The 9,987-nt window shown below is 58.7% G+C and overlaps 1 protein-coding gene across 1 annotated transcript; it reads left to right on the forward strand.

Annotated features, from left to right (window-relative positions):
- The first annotated feature begins 119 nt into the window (after positions 1-119).
- ATG9B (autophagy related 9B) lies at positions 120-9,965 on the forward strand. The gene is made up of 14 exons (XM_045864057.2): positions 120-2,797; positions 2,917-2,960; positions 3,134-3,198; positions 3,380-3,541; positions 4,075-4,216; positions 5,691-6,445; positions 6,608-6,761; positions 6,999-7,178; positions 7,767-8,003; positions 8,172-8,305; positions 8,469-8,565; positions 8,768-8,891; positions 8,978-9,119; positions 9,301-9,965. Exons 1-13 carry the CDS (start codon positions 2,257-2,259, stop codon positions 9,103-9,105), a joined length of 2,763 nt encoding a protein of 920 aa, XP_045720013.1. The 5' UTR covers positions 120-2,256; the 3' UTR covers positions 9,106-9,119; positions 9,301-9,965.
- The last annotated feature ends 22 nt before the right edge of the window (positions 9,966-9,987 follow it).

The following is a 9,987-nucleotide window of genomic DNA, read 5'->3' on the forward strand; positions in this document are numbered from 1 at the left end:
TTCGGTCCTCCTCCTTCCGGAACTGTGATTGGAGACAGCCGCCTGCCCGCCCGCCCCCCAGGCCTGGGCGGGGCCGAGCAGGTGGGGCATTGCCTTCCGCCCACTGCCGGGGTCATCCCTGGGGTGACGTTACTAGGGTATGCTCAGTGCGTCCCTCCACCGTGGGGTATCCATAGTAACGTGCCAGCCGCTGACCTCGGGGCTGTTCTCCTATGGGTGCTGCCGGCGGACTCCAGATGTCTCGGGGTCTCCAAGGAGTGTAGAGTGCTGGTCCTCGGGGAGGAAGGGACAAAAATGACCTGGGGAATTTTTTCAAAACGTCTGCACGTTCCTTGTCACCCGCCCCTTTCTCCCAGACAGGTCAGAGTTCCAGGGACGGCAGGCACGTGTATTTGGGAACTTAACTACCCTGGAGATTCTGATGCACTCCCCCTACTTAACGATTGAGAACTATTAGCGTGGAGGTCCTGTATAGCTTATCGAGGCGCGACCCCAGATTCTTCTTCCCCATAGATGCCTTCCTCACCGCAGTCAAGGTGACTTGCCTAAGGCTCCCACTGCACAGCTCTTGCACCTGTGTTATTTATTTCTTCCGTGTAATTATTTGCATAGCTACCTCCCCCGTGGACTGTGACTTCTTTCTGGGTAGTGGCTGTCTCATCCATCCATACCCCTTTCCCCTCCAAGTGCCTGGCAGAGAAAAGTGCCCTTTTTATAATAAATTCGCTTGAATTGTGGGTGGTGGTAGGGAGGCTGTCAATTGATGAATCTGGTGTGGAACTGGGTAGGAAGATGTGCCAGATTAGCTTGAAGTTGGGCTGGGAGTATGGGAGGGGTCCTAATGTGAGTATGGTGGAATATTGGGGTGAGTGAGGTTGAGGAGCCATCAGGCAAACCCTACATAACCCACCTTGGCAGATGTCTCAGAAAGATGGGAACTTCCTAGCCCCTCTGCAGTGTGGGACTCCATCTTGGGCACTAGGATGTCACCTCTAGAAGTAGTGAATCTCGTTTCGTAGCTCCGCCTCCTGCTGCTCAGGGATAAATTGATGTAATAATCCTTGTCCTGGAAGGCAGCACAGAAGGAGAAAAACAGGCATATCTGGACTCCCATTTTGTGGGCAGTTCTATGATTGCCTCCACATTCCTCCAATGAACACTCTGGACCCACTTTGTTCCTCTCTCTATTTCATGGATACTGTCCCCCTACAACAGCCCTCAGGCCTAAGCCCCTGAGGCCCTGACACCTGGTTGGCTGAGTCAGCACCTCAGGAATGGGGTTCAGTAGGAAACCTGGTGATTCAGGGCCTCAGGAATGGCATCGGACATGCCAACAAACCAGCTGCCTCCTCCTCTTCCTCCTCCTCCTCGTTGAAGTGGCAGCAAGGAACTCAACTCAGCCAGCTCATCTCTGGGTATTCAAATTACCCTTCCAAATCCCAGCCCCCCAACTGCCCTCTGCTGGCTCAGCTCTGATGCTTCTCAGGGGCCCCCCAAAACTTGATCAGGACTAGGGGAGAGGGTTTTTGACGTCTATGGGAATAAAGAAAAAAAAAACATAATAGAACTTCCAAGGGGCCCTTTTCTACTGTAAGTTCCCCAAACCGCTTCCCACATCCAGGACAGCTGCCTCTCCTTTCTTCACTGCCTTCCCCTCCTCAAGTTTCCTCCAACCTGGCCGCGGCGGCGCGCAGTCTCCCCTCTTCCCTTAGTACCATCAGGCAAACTGAACACCAGCCCTGTCTTGTCTTTTTCTTCTTGCTTTTGGTCTTAAAGCATTTCTCTGTTGATCTTTGGTGTGTGTGTGTGTGTGTAGGGAGAAGGGAGGCAAGATTTTAAGGAACCAAAGATTTAACATCTCGGCTTCATAGTCTTATAATCCTTTTATAGGAGTTTCTTTTTGCTGTGTTATTTTGGCTGCTACTCTCTGGCCTCCCCTTTAAACCCACTCGAGGTCTGAGGAGGAGACAATAGGTGTCTCTGGTCTGCATGCTCTTTAGTCCCTGCCTCTCCAGCTTGCACCCCTCCCAGGCACAGAGGCTTGGCCCTGAGAGGTTTGGCCACAGATTGCCCTGGAAGGGACGTGAGTGGTCAGACAGGTGACTGAGAGCTGGGACGCCTGAGGCCTGCCCTGACTGAGTCACTGCGCTGTTGTTGTCACCATCCTTGTTGAAGTCCCGGCTCAGCACCCCAGACCTCTGTGGAGGCAGCAGCAGCTCCTATTCTTCCAAGCTTTCCAGAGAAGCTAGTGGCCTGATGGTGAGGCGAGTGGGCTGGGCGGGGAGCAGAGGGCGGCTGGGGCCGTGGGGAGACCTGGGGCCTGGATCAGTGCCTCTCCTCCCCATGCCCCTGCCTCCTCTTCCTCCTCCTCCATGTCGGGGGCCTGGCGGAGGGAGGATTTCCATCTTCTCTCTGTCCCCTGCCCCTCGCACAAGAAGCTCCCCTTCCTCGGCTCCCCCTCTGGCCCTGGGACCGCCCTGCCCAGCGGTGCAGGCCCCAGGGGCCTCTCAGCCTCGCCACAGTGCCCTCCCCACCCCCACAACGCAGGCACAGCCCGCGATGACCCCCACCTCTGCTCCCCCCTCTTGGGGCTGCCACTCCACCCCACCCCCAGCCTCAGTGACTCCCCCTGCCTCACACCGATGCCCCCAGGACCCTCCTGGGCTGCGGATAGGCCCTCTGATCCCTGAGCAGGATTATGAGCGGCTGGAAGACTGTGACCCTGAGGGGTCCCAAGACTCACCCCTCCATGGGGAGGATCAGCAGCCCCTGCTCCATGTGCCTGAAGGGCTCCGAGGTAAGTGTGGGTGTGGTGCTGTGAGGGGAGTGCATTGGGGAGGGCCTGGGGGCTCCTGAGGGTGTGAACTGGTCGCTCAGGTGAGAGCCAAGTCCCAACAGTCTCTCCTCTGTGCCCAGGCTCCTGGCACCACATCCAGAACCTGGACAGCTTCTTCACCAAGATATCCTTTGTGCTGGGCCCGGCAGCAGTGGCATTGGGTGGGGCGGGGGGCTCGGGGCTGGTGGCATTCTTGGCAGGGAGGCTCTGAGGGTGCAGTGGTTTGGGGGAGTGAGGGAGAGGGGTCCTCAAGAAAGGCCCATCCTGCCTCAGGCTTATTTCTTAACATGCTATCACATCTATAGCTACCACCAGAGGAATGGCTTTGCCTGCATCCTGCTGGAGGATGTCTTCCAATTGGGGTGAGATGCTTGTCCCAACCCCCAAACTCTGTCATCTTGCTTCCTCAGTAGTGCCTGCTGCTTCTAGTCCACCCAGCATGGCCACAGCCCCCCTCACTCCCAGCAGCCCAGGGGTTCAGCAGGGTGGGGAGACCCCCCAGGGCTGGCCTGAAGGCTGACCACTGCACTCCCTGTCTCCCAGACAATTTGTCTTCATTGTCACCTTCACAACCTTCCTCCTTCGGTGCGTGGATTATAACATCCTCTTCGCCAACCAACCAAACAACCGGACGAGACCTGCGTTGCTCCACAACAAAGTAACCTTGGCGGATGCCATCTTATCCTCCTCCCAGTGTGCCCAGCGGTGAGTGACAGCTGGTTGGGGGAATGACTGAGGGAGATGAGCAGGCGAGAACCAGCCATCCTTTTGTCCCTTGGTCTGAGTCAGCGGTTCTCCAGGTTTTTGGTCTCGGGACACCTTTAATACACTTAAACTTGATCAGGAACACCCAAGAGCTTTTGTTTATGAGAATCATATCTATCTGTATTTACCTTATTAGAGATTAAAGCTGAGAATAACTTTAAAATCTAAGAATGCAGAAGCACACATTCCATCAGCTGCTGACATGATGTCACACACATAGCCTCTGGAAAAGTCCATTGTACCCTCATGAGAGAATGAGCGGGAAAATGGCAGAAAACCTGAGTGTTCCCTGAAAAAAATTTGGACCTTGCAGACACTTGTAAGGGCCTCAGGGACTCCCAGGGCGTACACTTTGAGAACCACTGGTTTAGCTGGGTCCCCCTCTCTGTGACTTTTCCATTCTCTCCCCAAGTCTGGTCTCCCTTTCTATTGGGCCCCCACTTTCTCGCTGCTATCTGTCCCGCCCCACACAGGATCCGCTCCAGCCCCCTGCTGGTCTTCCTGCTGATCCTGGCTGCAGCCTTCTGGCTGTTACAGCTGCTTCGCTCAGTCTGCAACCTCTTCAGCTACTGGGACATCCAGGTGTTTTACAGGGAGGCCCTGCACATCCCCCCGGTGAGCTGGGTGGGCGAGGCTGCGGACAGGGGCCCTGTCGGGGGGGCAGAGAATAGGGGAGGAGTGGGGGCTGTGCAGACAGGAGGACCCAGTGGAAGGCAGGCACCTGCCCAGGCCCTGAGTAATGTTAGGAGGTGGGGTACCACCACTTAGAAAACATGGTCTGGACCCTAGTGGAATTTTGTTGATTTAGTTAGGTTATAGAAGATGATTTATGGTCACATGCTTGTGGTCAAAACAGTAGGTACTTAGAGGAAAGGTGGCCATCAGGCTTTACAGCGCAGAAGGAATTTGGGTGGGGCTGGGAAGGATAGGAAATGGGAAGGCATTCCAAGCCCCAATGCAGGAAGTGGGGCAGCACTGAGATGGACCCCCTGGCCTGCAACTGAGTGGTCAGGCCCCATCGGGTGATCCCACCCCTGTGTCTGGCCTCACTTTCTATTACAGTGAGCCACTGTGATGGGCCCCTTCCCTGTCCCTGTTCATGCTTTGCCCTGTCTTTCCTTCACTGTCCTCATCTGGTCCATGCTCCTCCTTGCTCTGTTCCTAAGTTCATTCTTTAAGGCCCAGCTCAAAGGCTACCTTCTGCAGCCAGCTTCCCTTGCTCCCCTCGGAAGTGCAGAACCTTCCACACAGCTCTCCTGCCCAGCCAAGGGGAGAGGTTTCAGAAAGCCCCCCAGGCAGAGCGCAGGGAGGATGGAGAGGGCCAGGGGAGCACAGGTCAGGGAGGGCAGGAGTTAGACCACTGCTCCTCCAGGAGGCTGCTGACCCTTCTCTTCCTCGTCCTCCCTTCTTTCTCCTCCTCCCCTATTCCTTCCAGGGGAAGGGGCGAGCCAGGGATGGACTGGAGAGGCCGGCCTGGAGGGACTTGACTAAGCTGGACTGGGGCAGCTGGGTGAAACTGGGCTAACGTGAGGTTTGCAGATGAGACCCAAGGGAGATCTGACAGCATCCCAACAGACACGGACACAGTATCTTAGGCAGGTTAATCTGGTGGTGGAGTGGGGTGGGGCTCGGGGGTCTCAAAGCATGCTGAGACGAGGAGGCTTCCGGCCCTGTGTTGGCCAGCACCCTAGGAATGGGAAGGAGAGTTTGCATTCCCTGCAGCCGTTCTGTGCTGTAGGTGAAGAACTCCCGCGCGGCTGGGGGAGGGTCCAGAATATCTGCTCTTAGGGAGCTGAAATCCAATACCTGAAGAAGTTAAATGATGAGGTGTCACCGGGAAGCACATGACTCACGGCCTCAGGAGAGGCAGGGGCAGGAGGAACACAATTCAGAAGAGGATGAAAGGAAGAAGTGTCCTAATTGTTTGTGACAAGGTCAGGGGAGGTCAGGGCTTTCATGCCTTGAAGGACAGTGGGAGACCAAGGTGGGGAGAGGGCAAATGAGGGATGTAGCTCTGCTCAAGGTGAGTTTGGGCATCACCATGCCGAGGAATCCAGCTTGCAGGCGCTCAACAGTGCCCTCTCCTCAGGAGGAGCTCAGCTCGGTGCCCTGGGCCGAGGTGCAGTCCCGCCTGCTGGCGCTGCAGAAGAGCGGGGGGCTGTGCGTGCAGCCGCGGCCGCTGACCGAGCTCGACGTCCACCACCGCATCCTGCGCTACACCAACTACAAGGTGGCGCTGGCCAACAAGGGCCTACTGCCGGCCCGCTGCGCGCTGCCCTGGGGAGGCAGTGCGGCCTTCCTCAGCCGCGGCCTGGCGCTCAACGTCGACCTGCTTCTCTTCCGCGGGCCCTTCTCGCTCTTCCGCGGGGGCTGGGAGCTGCCCGACGCCTACAAGCGCAGCGACCAGCGGGGCGCCCTGGCCGCGCGCTGGCGGCGCACGGTGCTGCTGCTGGCCGCCGTGAACCTGGCGCTGAGCCCGCTGGTGCTGGCCTGGCAGGTGCTGCACGCCTTCTACAGCCACGCGGAGCTGCTGCGGCGCGAGCCCGGGGCGCTGGGGGCGCGCCGCTGGTCCCGCCTGGCCCACCTGCAGCTGCGCCACTTCAACGAGCTGCCGCACGAGCTGCGCGCGCGCCTGGCCCGCGCCTACCGCCCAGCCGCCGCCTTCCTGCGCGCCGCCGCGCCCCCCGCGCCCCTGCTCGCGCTGCTGGCCCGCCAGCTCGTCTTCTTCGCCGGCGCGCTCTTCGCCGCGCTGCTCGTGCTCACCGTCTACGACGAGGACGTGCTGGCCGTGGAGCACGTGCTCACCGCCATGACCGCGCTCGGGGTCACGGCCACCGTGGCCAGGTGCTGGGGAGCTCGTCCGGAGAGGGGGGGCGCATTCCTCTGCCCCGGGGCCGAGCCTCCCGCGAATCCGCACCCTGCCCGCCGTCAGCGCCCCCCCAGCCCTGCCGCCCATCCGCAGTTCCTAACCGCAGGCCCCTTCTTCACCCCCATCCCGCCCTCCAGGTCTTTCATTCCGGAAGAGCAGGGCCGGAGTCGTTCCCCGCAGTTCCTGCTGCAGGCGGCTTTGGCGCACATGCACTACCTCCCAGAGGAGCCCGGTCCTGCGGGCAGGGCCAGCGCTTACCGGCAGATGGCGCGGCTGTTGCAGTACCGAGCGGTGAGGGTCCGGCCCGAAGGGGGGCTGCGGAGCCCGCGGGCGCCCGGGAGAGGGCTCGGGACAAACGGGCTCGGCTCGGACAAATGGGCTCGGCTCGGCGCTGGCCATCCCGGGAGCCGGGAGGTGACTGGCTTAGAGGTTTCCGGCCCCGGCGAGCGGCCCCGGGGGTCTCTTGGTCCTGATTGCGAGCGTGAGCCCCCTCAACAACCCCTTCTCAACCTCACCTTGCTTCCCCAGGTCTCCCTCCTGGAGGAGCTCCTGTCCCCTCTCCTCACTCCGCTGTTTTTGCTCTTCTGGTTCTCCCCTCGTTCCCTGGAGATCATTGACTTTTTTCATCACTTCACTGTGGATGTGGCTGGAGTTGGGGACATCTGTTCCTTCGCCCTTATGGATGTGAAGCGCCACGGCCACCCTCAGGTTAGAGCCCATCCCTGGCTGTGTGGGGTTGTGGTTGGGCAGGGCTTTTCTTGCCTCACTCGGAGCAGAGCTGGGTTCCACTCCAATCTTATCGTTGGCCACCAGTGACCTTGAGCTAGTCACTTCACTTCCTCACACCTTCGAGTCCTGATCTGTCAAATGAGGACGTTGACTGTAGCTAATGCACGGGCTGGGAGGATTACAGCAGATGATGTGTACAGAACCCTGACAGAGTTCTCAGCACATTGTAACTCCAGTAAGTGGGAGGAAAGACTGCCAGAGAGGCGGAGACGTGAGCTGGTGAGCAGGTGGGGCTGGAAGAAGGCGCCCAGGCCAGCCCTGGGGTCCAGTGTGCATAGGCTGGCAAAACATTAAGCCCACGCCCTCTGCTAGTGCAGGCTCTAGACCCAGGTCCTGCTTTACTGCTGTATTATTGGGTGATCTTGAGCAAGTCCCCATCGTGGCCTCTGTTCTTTGACCTGGAAAACGGGCCAGTGTTTCCTGTCCCGCTTACCCCACGAAGCTCCCACTGAAAGCTATAAAAGCAGTGTCCACAGCATCTGAATGACTGACTGTTCTTGTTCTCAGTGGCTCTCGGCAGGACAGACAGAGGCCTCACTGGCTCAGCGTGCGGAGGATGGAAAGACTGAGCTCTCCTTGATGAGGTTCTCCCTGGTGCATCCACAATGGCGCCCCCCAGGGCACAGCTCCAAATTCCTGGGACACCTTCGGGGCAGGGTACAACAAGATGCAGCAGCCTGGGGCGCCACCTCTGTTCGCAGCCCCCCCACGCCTGGGGTGCTCAGTGATTCTTCCTCACCTCTGGTGAGTTGCAGCCTGGCCTGGCCTTCTGCCGTCACCATCCCCAGTCCCTCCATTCCATCTCACTTTTTGTATTAACCTGCTCCCTGGTCTAGCTTGCTCCAGGCCTTTCCTAGGCTTCCCCCCTCCCCTTCTGTCCTCTCTTCTGATGCCCTCTTCTCTTGCTCCCAGCCGGAGGCCTTCCTGGCCAACCTCTTGGTGCAGCCCCTCCTGCCCCCACGGGACCTGAGCCCCACGGCCCCCTGCCCAGCTGCAGCCACAGCCAGCCTCCTGGCCTCCATTTCCCGCCTTGCCCAGGACCCGAGGTGAGGGTGGGGCACGGAGAGGCAGGGCAGTAGCTGGTGAGGGGGTTGCTGGTCCTCAGGAGGAGTACGTAGGGGCCCTGGGAAGGGGAGATCAAGTCTGGCCCTCGCTGTGCGGTGCAGGGGGGAGGGGCATGTCTTTGGTGTACTGTGTTCTCTGTTTCAGCTGTGTGTCCCCAGGAGGCACTGGGGGCCAGAAGCTGGCCCAGCTTCCAGAGCTTGCTTCTGCTGAGATGAGTCTTCATGCCATCTACCTGCACCAGGTGAGCAGGGGGATACCAGAAAGAGAAATGTGGGGAGAAAGCAGCTGAATGAAATGGAGATGGAGTGGGGGGCATAGAGTGTAAGGAAATACTCGGTAGGAGCTCAAAGAGGAGGTCTGAGAAGCCTCTGCACCTAGTCCAGGGTCTGGATTTCCCACTGTGGGGCACGAGAGAGCCCATCATTCCTCTTCCTTCCATTTAGCTCCATCAACAGCAGCAGCAGGAACTGTGGGGCGAGGCTTCAGCTTCTTCCCTGTCCAGGCCCTGGTCCAGCCCCTCCCAGACACTCTCGCCCGATGAGGAGAAGCCATCCTGGTCAAGTGATGGTAAGGTGGTCAGGGTGTGCAGGGGACAGACCCTGGGTGGACAGCGGGCATCACCACACTGGCCAGCTGATGGCTTTTCTCACCAGGCTCCAGTCCTGCCTCCAGCCCCAGACAGCAGTGGAGAACCCAGAGGACCCAGAATCTGCTCCCTGGAAGGTTTCAGGAGACCACAGACACCCAGAAGGAGCCTAGTCAGGCCCCTGGCACTGACTGAGAGGGCTCCCCAGGGTCAGTGTTGTCTAATGGAGCGGGAGGGTAGGGGTGCGGGGGAGTTGGGGAATGAATAGAAAATTGGGTGGAGCCACACTTGGAGGGATGGGGGCAGTGGTGGGAATTCAGGGTGATAGGGATGGTCATCTTTGGAACCTAAACCCCTGGAATGCTTGCCAAGAGCCTTCTCTTCCCCCAGGTTCCCTGGCTTCTCCAGCTATAGGAGATCAGACAAGGTGGAGTGGAAGGACGTGACACCGAGCCCTCTTTAGAGACCCACCCCCGCAGACTATAGGCCTAAGGACGCTTTAGTTGGGCAGGAGTTGGGGGAGGTTAGTGATGAGCTCACCCAGAGAGCAGAGAAAGGGTAGGAGAGGAGATGCCAAAAGATCTGGAAACAAGTCTCGGAGATGATCCCCACCTGGAGGGCTAAGGGGACACCACCCCAACTAGCTGTCTCAGCAATTGCCTGGGAAGCAATCCCCAGGGATCCTCAGGGTGGAGGACAGGGCCAAGGCGGAGGCCTAGCTTAATGTTAGGGAAACAGTTAGGGACGGGACCTGAACCCCAGTGGGCCCTTCGAGCTGGCCTGGCCTTCAGGGTCCCACGGGACTTGTGGAGGGAGGGCCATGGGGACTTGTGAGTGGGAAGACTACGGAGGGCTGATGTTTTTGGAGTTCAGCACTGGTGTGATGTCGGAGAAAGTGGGTGTGGCTCCTCATCCTGTCTGAAACCAGCAGTAAAGGTTGCGCATGGCTGTGTTGCACATCTTTGTGACCTTAGTCGCTGGCATTCCCACTCCTGGTAGCTGAGGGCTGTACCTGTTTCTCAATCAGGAGCAAGGAAGCTACACAGAACTGTCTGTGATTGGCTGGAAACCACATTT

This window comes from Mirounga angustirostris, unplaced genomic scaffold, assembly GCF_029215605.1.
Source record: "Mirounga angustirostris isolate CCGP_5_RB_7025 unplaced genomic scaffold, mMirAng1.0.hap1 SCAF_12, whole genome shotgun sequence".
NCBI lineage: Eukaryota > Metazoa > Chordata > Mammalia > Carnivora > Phocidae > Mirounga > Mirounga angustirostris.